We start from the raw sequence: 13,399 nt of genomic DNA, 5'->3' as shown, positions 1-13,399 counted from the left end.
TAGTACTTTGGCTGCTGTTCTAAATTATGCAATTATTGTATACATTCCTTATAAACAACTCTAATCCTGATGCACAAAGTATATGCTACCCATACCACAATGACACCAGCACCTTCTAGATATACCACTACGGATGTGGTATACACTATCCAAAGTCTAACGCGGCCGGCCCGATGTGGTTGTAGGCGGATTGCCCTGTGCCCCTTCCCCGCTTACACTGCTTTGAACTGCACCGCTTTTGCGATGCCGGCCCACTCCGGGATGTACGCACTACTCTGTGGCCCATGTTTGGTATTCTCAATAAATGTTTTGAAAACTTAAAAAAAAAAGAGACCATATTGTCTGTTTACTACTGTGTTTTGCGCTGGGGGCAAGAGTAACTGGCGTAATTCACTCTAGCGTAATTACCGCAAAATAATTCATAATTATGTGAGAAGCATAATCTAGTATATGTTGTGTTTTTTTTAATTCAAAATGCAGCCTCGTGCCCAAAATGGGCCTGAGGGTGTATTAGAAAATAGCATTAAATGCTACAGGACACGAACAGCCGGAGCCCGCAGCGGCTCGCTCTCTCTTAGCGCGTTGTTCCTTAACTCCTGCGGTAGGATTTTTGCCCAAAATTACTCTTAACTCCTTCCGTGCTCATGACGGAACCACGCCGTCATGAGCCACGGTTGCCGTGTGCTCATGACGGAGTGGTTCCGTCATGCCGCGGCCGTTGGCGGCCGCACCACCCACGCGGCGCTAATTCCCCGCCTGTTCGGGCGATTAGCGCTGTGGGCGGAGTCATGACGGAACCACTCCATCATGATCACAGCCCAACCGTGGCTCATGACGGCGTGGCTCCGTCATGAGCACCGGGCCACCGTGCTGCCCCCCCGCACCCCCCAGCGCTGCGGCGGAATTTCCGCCGCAGCGAAGGGGTTAAATACTCAAGCTGGCGTGATCGCTTAGTTTTGGTAAGTTTGCATCACAAGAGTAATGCATAATTACAGAAATTACTCTGGAATAACTAAAATTTCCACCAGCCCTATTTTATACTCAACAGACAACACTCTAGTCACGGCATGCTCGAGATGTACCAACGTGTATGTCTTATGCTCAGAGCCGGCCCTTGCTAAGATAGCGCCATGGGGAATTTGGGGCCCTTGCTGATGCTAGTGAGAACAATGAGGCGGCAGGGGCCCCCTCTGGTGTTCACTGCTCACTCCCTGGCAGAGCAGTAAATGGTCCCCCAACACAAACCTCTCCAGACCTCCTCCATCTCAACTAATTAGCACATAGTGAGGCTGCCCAGGCTGATGAGGGTGTTCTTGGTGTGTCAGAGGGGATGAGAAGAAGAGAGGAAGGGGGCTACTGGACTGTAGAAAACACCTCATTAGGTATGAGAATAAAGGACCACTTGAAAGTGGCAAATCTGGCAGAGACACCTGCTTGCAGGGATAAGGCTGGAGCAAGATGAGAGAGGCGCATTTATTTGCATAACCTGAACGCAAACAGCTCTGTGTGCCTCTCAGAAGATACCGCCGGGGGCCTACGGCCAGCTCACCAGTGCCAAAAGCCGGCCCTGGTTAGGCTCTAGATCAGTGCTTTCCAAACTGTGTCTCGCGACACGTTAGTGTGTCAGCTGCTGTCTGTAGGTGTGTCACACAATGAGTCTAGGCAACGCGGTCTAGGCGTCATGCTACTGTGCATGCTACTGATGCTTTACCTGTTCCTGCGGAAGAGGAAGAGTCTCCTGTGGTGGACAGCGAGCCATGATTGGAGTCAGAGCGCCGCTGCTGCTCACAGCCACCCACCTGCAGACCCGCTGAAGCATCCGGCAGCGGCAGTGGTGGTGAGTAGACTTCCGATGGCTCCTGCAGTGCAGTGCTCTGAGCCACCCCCCACAAATTATTATTTTAATTCTTGCACACATTTACATATTGTTACTCCTAAATGACAGCAGTCTTGGAAATGTATGTATGTTATTATTTTACAAATCATATATTTTGCTGGTAGAACTCAATTACCGCGTCGCTAAAAAGTGTGTCAACAACATGAAAAGTTTGGAAAGCACTGCTCGAGATCATGAGGCACAGGGTCAAGACTACTTTGCATATAGCTGGGTCTGAACTGAGGTGGCAAAGTGAGCTAAAGAACGATGACGGATTGAATCCAGATCTGTGACTGGGGGTGAGTGTCTGAAAAGATTCAGCGATCCGTCCATCATCTCCTTGTGTTTGCTTTGAAGGCCCTAAGTTGGCAGGGTATGCCCAGACGTGGGTGGCTTTCTCACTTTGCCACTGGATTCAAGCTAGCCTGACTGATGAAGAGTGTTACCCTGACACCGATCCCAGGATACTTGTCCGGTTTAAGGAGGACCTGGCCTGGCAGTTTGGGCTGGACTGTTCCCATGAGGCACAGGGTCAAGACTGATTTGCATATAGCTGTGTCTGAACTGGGTTGGTGAAGTGAGCTAAATAATGATGATGGATTCAACCCAGATCTGTGACTGGGGGGTGAGTGTTTGAAAAGTTTCAGCGCTCCGTCCATCATCTCCTTGTGTTTGCTAGGCTCTAGTCAAGCCACTGTGGTTGTATTGCATCCAGTATGTATATGACTGTATGGTTGTACACTCGGTGTGCAACACTTGAGGTGTGGAATATGCCAAATATAGCAATGTTGTTGTGGAGTATTCTAAATAGTAAATACCTGACTTGGTGGTGGCACCTATTGCTGTGTTGCGCTCAATAGCCAATGAGGTTTGTGCCCGGTAGATATACCACAGTGTGTGTGTGTGGGGACTTCTGCATGACCGACACAATGATTCATGACCCCGTGGCGCGCTCTGCACGCCACATTCCAGCTGTGGTTTGAGCAAGGTGTACCCACATACAGCGGTGCCATACTGTAATAATACGATAGGAGTGTGGTTCATTCATCCTGTAACAAACACTATGTATGTGAAATAACGTACAACCCCAATCCCACGGCCCGCTGTATAGAGTCCCCGAGTCCTTGATTCATGGCCATGCGTCCTTATTGCATTCTTTGGTGAGCGCGAGGAGTGACGTCACGGGTCACAGAGAGCAGCGCGCAGACAAGGCTGGCGGAAATACCGCACAGGTCAAAGTGGAAAGGACACCTACTGCGAGGGCGGCGGCTCTGAGGGCAATGATAACGCTGGGGGCTGATGCTCCCTGCCCCCCCCCCAACCCCCCCCCCCCACACACACACACACACAGATACAGTTTCCGGTTTGTAGAGCATCAGCGTAGGTGGGTCTCGTCTCTGACCAGCTTGGAACGCAGTCGAGACAGGGGGTACCACGGGCGGGATACAGGGTCCGGGGAGGGGCGGGGCTGGGGGTGGTCTTGAACACAGAAAGTAAATAAACTGGGGCGGAGTGACTGACTAACGGGGTGCTTGAATGCTAATGGAGACAGTGAGGGAGTTGTAGGTGAGAAGGAGAGAGTGACCAGTCCTAGGAGTGTCCAAGTGAGGGTCTATGCCCAGGGTCGCCATAGACCCCCGTCTTCCGTTCCTCCTACAGAAGACAACACCTGCTCATAACTTCTCAGAGGGACTCGCCTTCAACAGACCACTCCACGCCATGTTTTCATGTGAACTTCCCCTTTACTTTACAGCCCTTTCCCTCAACTCTGCATAGCCCCCCAACCTTCCTCCGCGGTGCGGCTCTCCGTCACTTTCCCCAACCACACCCTGAACTGCTTGGTACTTTTCTTCGCTCCTTCGTGCTCTTTTTCCGGCTCTCCTTTGCACCCCTCCTCTCGACCTGCGCTTTACGCTCAGTGCCTTGAATCTTCGCGGGGAGTGCTAAGTTTTTGGGGGGTGTGGGTCACACACTGAATGACACCAAGGGAGGCGAACCTCTCGGGGCGAGTGACACAGATGTGCCGGAAGGTTAAAGGAGGGACAATTTAAAGTCGCCAGAGGATTGTGACTTGCTTGGAGAGTGGAGAATGTAACCCAAGGATGTTGGGGCGGGGGTACCCCTAAAACCCGGAGCGATCCTCAGCTTTCTTCTCGTTCCGTCTCACGCGCCTCGGATTCCACCCCGCTCCACCTCCCCTCTCTGATGCCTGCCTGCCTTCCTCACTTTCCTCCTGTTTTCCCCTCCACGGTTCCCTCTTACCATCTTTTCCCACTTCCACCCTCTCCAAATATATACCCTCTGTCCATCCGCTAGTCTCCTCCCTTGTGCCATCCCTGCCCATCCTGTATCCTCACTCCTCCTGGACCCACCCATCCTGACTCCACCCCTCTCCTCTCACCCCCGCCTCTCCCTGCCCTCTCTCCTCCCCCGGCAAATCCGAAGTTTCCCGTAGAGCTGCGCTCCGCGCTTTGACAGGCTGGCTACAGCGCGCGCTGCTGGGATTATTGCAACTAGCGGATTAAGGACCCCTACCCCCACAGCCTGCACCCACCTCTGGAGCGCCTATCGCCACAGAACCCGGGACCCTGGGGGGCTTCCGGGCAAGCGGCGCCCAGGAGGATGCCGAAGCCCCCCACCGCTTTCAGTCTTTCGGATTTACACACTCAAATTGTGGGGAGCCCCGCGCCCTCTGCGTCCCTAGGGAGCTCTCATCCTTTCTAGCTTGAGCGTCTGTCGACTGAAAAGCACGGCTATGCTTTTGGGAAGCCAGCAGTCCGGGAAACTAAGGTAAGGCCCGCCCCCACCTGAGCCGCTAACTCCGGTCGCCGACAGTGTCCCTCACGCAGGCACCAAGCTGGGAGGGCCGTAATCGGGAGGATGTGGCTCGGCACCGAGGTGGACAGTCCCTGGGTGCGCGCGGAGTGGGACCCCAGGGCGCGCGGCTGCTGCTGCCACCCAGGCTGCGCATCACTCCCATGGGCAGGGCACATTTAGACGCCAGCCGTTTTGGGGACCAGGAGAAGTCTATTAAAACCACAAACCTGCGATACTGTTCATATAGGGCTTTTTGGTGAGAGACGGGTACCCCGCGTGCTGTTGGTGTCTTTTGGAGTTGGGTGGGTCCATCCAGTATCATATGTCCACTATACTCATAGACGTGGGGTCAGGTGTAGCAGGTTATGGTATTTTCTCTGGGGAGTGGGGCGCGTTGGTGTCCCGTGTCTTTCCACTCGTATAATTTGGCCCCGAAAATGTCCTGCGCTTTTCACCAGAAGGGGTTTGGGGGTGGTGGGGCGGGTAGGGGGTAGGACTTTCGCCCTTTTCTCGTCTTTCTCCATCTGCCCTTGATCCCCTCACAGCACTTAATGGGGTGATGGGGGTAGTGACACAATATTTATCCTCTGACTGCCACCGAAAGGGATTGGATGCCAACTGCTCCCAATGACACCTTTACGTCACATGCACATAATGTGGCCACTTTCCCAAAGAAACCTTTATGTGTATTCCAGGGCCACATATGCCAATTCCTACCAATGAGTATGTCTCCACTCTCTCCATAAATGCCCATTATATGAACAAGAGTGCCCGCTGGGTGCCAACCATTTCATTTAATTCCATTTCTTACGTATGGCTGCCATGTGCCTTATTAAATATGATAGTCATCATTAGCTTTTGGGGTTCTAAACGCCATTCTACGCCTATCCCTGCTAGTGAGCGTGGTGTGTCCCCAGGCCTAGAGAGGTTCATCTTATGCCATATCCTCGACGATGCCCAATCTATGTCCCTATTGGAACAGATGCCCATTATGCGTCTTTATTCAGACATGATCCGTTATACGCCCTCTTTCCCAATGGCACCAGTTATGTGTCCTTATGCTTCATGGGCTCTGTTTGTGGTCAGCATTGCTGCATGTGCCCAGTATGTCGCCCACACCCCCACACCTCCCCCAGACCCCCCCCCCCCCCCCTCCCGCAGGTGCTCGTTATCTGTTCCAGTTCCCACGGGGCTTGCCGCTTCAATATGTCTCCAATCTCACATAGAAGCATCACAGGCTCCTTTCTCCGGCATAGCCTAACCACGTGCCCCGGTTTTAAAGAGCTCCCATTGTCTGGCATTTGTAGAGGGGACAAGGCTGGGTGAATCAAAACTTTGCTAAGTTTTTGGGTAAAAATAACTTTGCAAGCATTACAAAAAATTCCAGTAAAAGTGGGGCATATTTCGAAGCCGTGTGTCGCTGCTGGAAATTCATCTCCCTGACCCTGACGTTGTTGGGGAGGGGGTTGGAGGAGGAATGGCTCCAGAGTCAGACCGCTACTACTGTTGTCAACCCCCCCCCCCACACACACACACACACACACGCACACACGCCAATCATACTGGTTCCATCGAGGCCCGCCCGTTTCCCTGCACCTCGTACCTGCCAGTAATGGGGTTATTTTCCTAAGCGGTGCCCCAGCGGTGTGACGCAGGTCTCTGCTGTGCAGGGGTGCCCTCAATCCTTTAAGGGGCCCCACCCATGTACTCATGTGACCCCTTTCAGCCCAAGGCAAACATATGCCTGTGAGATATGAGAGGTGCAGGGGCCCCTCACCACATCCTGTAGGGGAGGGTGGGGCCATAATTTTGCATTATACCACTGTAATAGACCCTTTGAGTGTTGTTGGGGTAATGCAGAGAACATCTGCCAGGGTTCAGTGGGCCCCGCGTTGCTCTGTGCCCCGGTGCCACTGCACTTGCTGCACCAATGGTTACTATGCCCAGCCATAGACACACACATATAGGCCCAGGCAGACACGCGCACAGACGCATACACTTACATACACACAGTCCTCACGCGCACGCCCTCGCGCAGACACATGAGGTCCTCACCCGCACGCCCTCGCGCAGACACCTGCGCGCGCGCTGCGATCCTTTCCTCAGACGCTGAATCACCAAAGTAACCGCGCGGATTGTATTTCAGGGAAGCGCTGCATGTACAGCAACACCGTGATATTTTACATATGTTTTCGACGGCAGGGGGTGGTTAATGAAGTTGAGAAATAATCTGTCCTTTGATGTAAATAGCTGTGTCTGGCTTGGTGTGGGGGCATTAGTGAAACTCACATACAGTTACCTTTCTTTTCACCTGCTTCCTCTATTTGACTTCCGCACGCTCTTTCTTAGTCCCCTCACTTATGTATTATGTCACTCGCATGTCACGTCTCATTAGACGGTTTCCTTTAGTTTGACAGATTGTTTTGCTGTTTCTTGTTTAGAAAATTCCTTCTTTCCCGCCTCCCTTCTTTTTCCGCTGTAGTTTGCTTTCCAGCTATATAACTCCTCTCCAGTTTCTCTCTCCTTTTCTGTCTATGCCTCCTTTGCTGTGTGGATTATTGAACTGAAATGTCTTATTCACTCCAATTTCTTCGCGGTTTCCATCTTTTGCTATGTCATATTGTGCCAACGCGTGCTCCCATTTTTTCTGTCTTTCATTTCGTATACCCTTTACTTTACCTTACTTCCTCCGCCCACTCTTTCTTTCTCTTTCTTTCTTTCTTTCTTTCTTTCTTTCTTTCTTTCTTTCTTTCTTTCTTTCTTTCTTTCTTTCTTTCTTTCTTTCTTTCTCTTTCTTTCTCTCTGTTACCTTTTTCCCGGCCCTCCCATCTCTCCCTTCTACATTGCTTACCCTTGCCCCCTTTGACTGCCCCAGATGACCCCTTCGCACGCAGCGCCCGTGTGACCCTTTGCCCTGCTCCTTGTCCCCAGGTTCCGTCTGCTATCATGACTGATGGCGAGAGGAGAGAGCCTTTCCAGCCGCTGCCGAGCGACGAGGTCCGGGTGCCCATTGCCCCGGTGTCCGAACCCGGGGAGGAGGAGTACGAGGATGTGGGCAGCGCCGGGCAGTGCAGCCTGGGCTCAGGGGGCTCCTCCGCGCGGGATCCAGCCCCACAGGAGGAGGAGCAGATCCCTTACCCGGCCCTGGCACCCACCGTCTTCTTCTGGCTCAAGCAGACCACACGCCCGCGCAGCTGGTGCCTCCGACTGGTTTGTAATCCATATCCTTCCGCGCCCGGTGCCTGCTCACGCAGTGCCCGATGGGACGAATGCAGTGACCCGCAGCTCGCGGCAGGGCCACGGGGCTCTGCGGGGCAGGGGTTGTTGCTGCATGGAGCAAGTGATCACGAATGAAGGGGCGGGGCAGTCATGCTCGTAATCATCAAAGAAAAGTGGTGGAAATTATGTGGTTTATGTGAACACACAAACTAAGTTGATGTGCGGTAAACGTGATCATTGGCAGGGTGGCGTTGATGGGCAGAAAGGTGAAATGAGCACGAGGGATAAGGTGAAAGTGACGAGAAGTAGACAGAGAAACCCACCGGAAATAAAGAAAGGACATAAGATAGGACAGATTTGAGTTATGTTAATGGCAGTCAAATACAGTAACTGAAAAAAAGTGATCAAGGTGGTGAAAGGAGCTAAAAGTTGCAATGTGATCAGAAATAAATTGTACAGATCCGAATTTAGATCACAGTGGTTCTAGCAAGAGGTGATGGTTCATTCAGTGTAGAAACTGCTCAGTCTATTTCACAGTTTGAATAAGATGAACAATCCATAATCGACCAGGGCTATGAAGTCATAAAGAGAGCACAATGAACAATAAAACCGTGGGGTTCTGTGCTCGCTTTTGGGGTTCATGGTGGGTGGAATGCCACTGACAGCCACGAATAAATCATAAAGTTTCCTAAAGTTCAAAGTTCCAGAATTCAGCAAAGGTCATTGGTGAGAGGGGACAAACTAGGATTTATGAATCAGCAAGATTGTCAAAATCAGAGCCCAGCATTAGTAGGGTCGGCCATAGAGGTGGGACCATGTATAATGCAGCCGGTTCATCTTCAAAAAACGTCTCAGTGAGGTTTGCTGTCTTTTGCGTCTGTTCTAGAACAGTGTCTTCCTTTGTGATTGCAGTTGTGTGATTTTGATTTTGTGGGATGCTCATAGCTTGAGGGTCTTGTTTGTCTTTTCATGGTGCAGTTAGCCTATGTTTGGCAGGCTTGTTTAATTCTTCTTGTGCTAGCTGTTTTTACAGTATTCATTTGTTGACTGTATACTTAGAGTATCTTCTCCTGGGACGTGGCCTGTGATTTCTAGAGGGTATGTCTTCCCTCCCGCTTTTCACCCGACACATCCTGGAGGGACAAGTGTGGACCAGGATGCATGGGTATGTTGTGCCCAAATCCATACATCTGAATGTAGGTGGGGACATTTCTGAACTAGGGATCCACTTACGACACAATGCTTATGTATTTTTGGTAACTGCGATGGCTTGATCTGAGAAGTTTGCTCTCAATGGGAAGAATTTGCATGCAGTGAAAATAATATTGCGTTTTTTTCCCATGAACTACGGCCATGTTTCCTCCAAAGATGTTTCCTGTCTTCTTCTTGTGAGTTGCCTTTCCATGTCCCGAAGGCATGTGCAGAAAACACAAGGGAACAAATATTAAACCAGCACATGTCGTTAGAACGAGGAACTAAATACGCGTTCTGGTCTTCTGGTGGGGCGCCTTGCTCATGACTGTCAAAGAGCAACATGATACATATTTTCAAGCTGAACTTGTAGTTTGACAATATAACCAGATGGGGAAAATATGAATTCAGTCTGTGACAAGTGTTCAATAGCACAATGGTGGAGGGCCTTTTTAAATACACAGAATATTTCTTAAAGACAAACTTGCTGAGAGCTGCAAATATCTTTGCATAATCATTTGGCAAAGTGAAACCAATGGTAACTGGCCTCTCACTGATCCGCTACTTGCACGTCCCAGGATTGTTTTAATAAAAGACATGGTTGATAGCTGAAGCCTACGGTTGCACTTCAGAAGCGGCCCTATGATGATGCATGCCACTAATTGGCGAGTGAGGGCCCCATGTCTCAGGTATAGATAACAGCGATCGTCGTAGTGGCCATGCCTTCCTTTCAACAATTGATGGACAGAATGCAGAACAATGTCATACACTTACCCCAGTACAGAGATCTGGGCCTAAAGCCATCGTTTTTTTGCTCCCTATGCCATTCCAGTTTTGAACCCAGCCATATGCAAATCAGTCTTGACCCTGGGTCCATGGAAACAGTCCAGTCTCAACTGCTAGGCCGTCCCTGGCCTGGAAACAAGCATCCTGGGACCGTTTTTGGGGTGTCACCCCTCATCAGCCAGGATAGCTTGACTCCAGTGGCATGGAGAGCACGGGACCCACATCTGGGCATACCCGTCCCACTCAGGGTAACAAATGCAAAAGGAACAAATGATGGACATAATGCAGAACAATGTCATACATCCACCTTTGTAAAGAGATCTGGGCCTAAATCCATAATTTTTTTGCTCCCCATGCCATTCCAGTTTGAACCCAGCCATATGCAAATCAGTCTTGACCCTACACCCATTGGGAACAGTCCAGCCGGAACTGCCGGACCAGGTCCTCCCTGGACTGGAAACTAGCATCCTGGGACCGGTATCAGGGTTTCACACTCCATCTGCCAGGATAGCTTGACTCCAGTGCCATGAAGAGCACAGGACCCACGTCTGGGCATCCCAGTCACACTCGGGGTGACATATGCAAAAAGAACAATTGATGGACAGAATGGAGAACAATGTCATACATTCACCCCAGTACAGAGATCTGGGCCTAAATACATAATTTTTTTCCTCCCCATGCCACCCCAGTTTAGACCCAGACATATGCAAATCAGTCTTGACCCTGTGCCTCATGGGAACAGTCCAGCCCGAACTGTCAGGCCAGATCCTCCCTGGACTGGAAACAAGCATCCTAGGTCCGGTTTCTGGGTTTCACCCCTCATAAGTCAAGATAGCTTGACTCCAGTGCCATGAAGAGCACAGGACCCACGTCTGGGCATCCCAGTCACACTAGGGGTGCCAAATGCAAAAGGAACAATCGATGGACAGAATGCAGAACAAAGTCATACATTCACAGATCTCTGTACTGGGGTGAATGCAAGATATTTTTCTGCATTCTGTCCATCAATTGTTCTTCATACAATTACCCAGTACAGAGATCTGGGCCTAAATCCATTGTTTGTTTGTTCCCCATGCCATTCCAGTTTGACCCCAGCCATAAGCAAATCAGTCTTGACCCCTCGCCCATTGGGAACAGTCCAGCCCGAACTGCCAGCCCAGGTCCTCCCGGGACTGGAAACTAGCATCCTGGGACCGGTATCAGGGTTTCACACTCCATCTGCCAGGATAGCTTGACTCCAGTGCCATGGAGAGCACAGGACCCACGTCTGGGCATCCCAGTCACACTCGGGGTGACATATGCAAAAAGAACAATTGATGGACAGAATGGAGAACAATGTCATACATTCACCCCAGTACAGAGATCTGGGCCTAAATACATAATTTTTTTCCTCCCCATGCCACCCCAGTTTAGACCCAGACATATGCAAATCAGTCTTGACCCTGTGCCTCATGGGAACAGTCCAGCCCGAACTGTCAGGCCAGATCCTCCCTGGACTGGAAACAAGCATCCTAGGTCCGGTTTCTGGGTTTCACCCCTCATAAGTCAAGATAGCTTGACTCCAGTGCCATGAAGAGCACAGGACCCACGTCTGGGCATCCCAGTCACACTAGGGGTGCCAAATGCAAAAGGAACAATCGATGGACAGAATGCAGAACAAAGTCATACATTCACAGATCTCTGTACTGGGGTGAATGCAAGATATTTTTCTGCATTCTGTCCATCAATTGTTCTTCATACAATTACCCAGTACAGAGATCTGGGCCTAAATCCATTGTTTGTTTGTTCCCCATGCCATTCCAGTTTGACCCCAGCCATAAGCAAATCGGTCTTGACCCCTCGCCCATTGGGAACAGTCCAGCCCGAACTGCCAGCCCAGGTCCTCCCTGGACTGGAAACAAGCACCCTAAGGACTTATTTGCATATTGCTGAGTCTAAACCGGGGTGGCATGGTGAGCAAAAGAACAATGGATTTTACCCAGATCTATTGACTGGGGGAGAATGTTTGATTTGTTTTGCATTCTGTCCATCACCTGTGTGTCTTTTGCTTCCTTTCAAAGTGGGTCACGGGATAGTGTTAGGGCCGAACACTGTGTAGGCTGGCTCGGTTATCTTCCCTGGAGGACTTTGTGTTTATGAAGTGTTAGTTAGGAGGGTGGTCTTCTGGATTTACCCTCTTTTCACCCACTTCAGTGATAAGCCTGAACTTTAGAAGGGCAAGAGCTCAGTCTGAAAGCCTCTGAGGGTGTCAGCGGTTGGATTACCTCTATCCTATGGGAGTTTTCAATATAGAAGTAGACAAGATGGGAGTTGGAAGCAGGGTGATAGCTTCAAGAGAAGATTGTGTGAGGGAATATTTAAGAATATAATAACTAGTGGTACACAACTACAAATGTAACCCTAAGCATCTGGGAGGAAAAGTTGTGAAACAAGATCTATAATGTTGGAGTTTCTGTGTGGTCTGCAAGAGAAAAGGTAAAAAGAGATGGCAATTCATACTTCCAGGAACCCCTGCATTTACAGGAAGCCCTTTCTTCTATAAGGAAGTACCATGTCTGCTGTGTATTGATAGTGATCCCATGGGACTCAGCGTGGTGCATATTATGCTGATGCCTGGTGCAGCTGTGAAGGTCAACTTAATGCCAGTGTGGGCGTCTGGACTAGCAGATTATTTGTCACACATTTTGCCTACTTTAGGCAGAAGCAACATAACTCTTAGGGGATATGGGTTTTACGTCAATAGAAAACAGGTATGATGCAAGCAAGAATAGACTGTGTGAACCAGAAGGAGATTTAGCAAAGAGAGGTAACTGAGGGAAAAGGCTCAGCTTGAGGTACCGAACACCCTTGATTACCACAACCTGACCTGAGCTCCTTTCTCAGCCTTGGTCCCACCTTTGTCTGAGACCACTTCCTATCTCCTTTCTATTTATTCACTTTAAGTATACACTTGCATAGCGCCGACAAATAGGTGGCAATAGTGGCCATCTAAATAGCACATGGACAATTGTGGTCATATAGAGGGTAACATGAAGGGGGAAAGTAGGACATCCCTCCCTTTGATCATAACAAATTACAAAAAAGTTGTAAACACTAGAGCAAGAATTGTGAGGGGGAAGTGCGAAGCAGACCAATTTTTTGACCTCTGAGCCTGATGCTGACCTTGGCTGTGGAGGCGGTGACCATGGTCCTGCAGATCTTAGGAACTCCATCACGCACCACACTGTCAGCTTGCAAAGCAGCCAAGTGCAGCAGGAATGAAGCATTCCTGCCGGCTCCAAATGTGCTCAGTCGCTGATCTCCAAGTGAACGAAGATGTGTGATTTTCCAGCTGCTGCTATGCCGCAGAGTATCACTAAGGCTTAGTCACAACAAGGATGCGTAGAGTCTCCAACAAGATCAGGGAATGCTGAGCATGGTCAACTTTACTCCTTTATATGCATTATAATCTTCAGCTGCAGAACCCAGAACCAGAAGCTGGGGAGGACACAAGTCAATAATATTTTAATT

General features: G+C 50.1%; 1 protein-coding gene across 1 annotated transcript in view; it reads left to right on the top strand.

Moving 5' to 3' along the window:
• The first annotated feature begins 4,327 nt into the window (after positions 1 to 4,327).
• Positions 4,328 to 13,399, top strand: part of CACNA1H (calcium voltage-gated channel subunit alpha1 H) — a 1,553,446-nt gene continuing 1,544,374 nt past the window's right edge. The window contains exons 1-2 of the mRNA XM_085629001.1: positions 4,328 to 4,666; positions 7,625 to 7,914. Of these exons, the coding sequence (XP_085485127.1) occupies positions 7,640 to 7,914 (275 nt within the window). The 5' untranslated portion in view covers positions 4,328 to 4,666; positions 7,625 to 7,639. The remainder of the gene's footprint in view (positions 4,667 to 7,624; positions 7,915 to 13,399) is intronic.

This window comes from Triturus cristatus, chromosome 10 (genome assembly GCF_964204655.1).
Source record: "Triturus cristatus chromosome 10, aTriCri1.1, whole genome shotgun sequence".
Classification (NCBI taxonomy): domain Eukaryota; kingdom Metazoa; phylum Chordata; class Amphibia; order Caudata; family Salamandridae; genus Triturus; species Triturus cristatus.
Note: the sequence above shows the minus strand (reverse complement) of the source record. Positions and strands in the feature narration are given on the sequence as shown.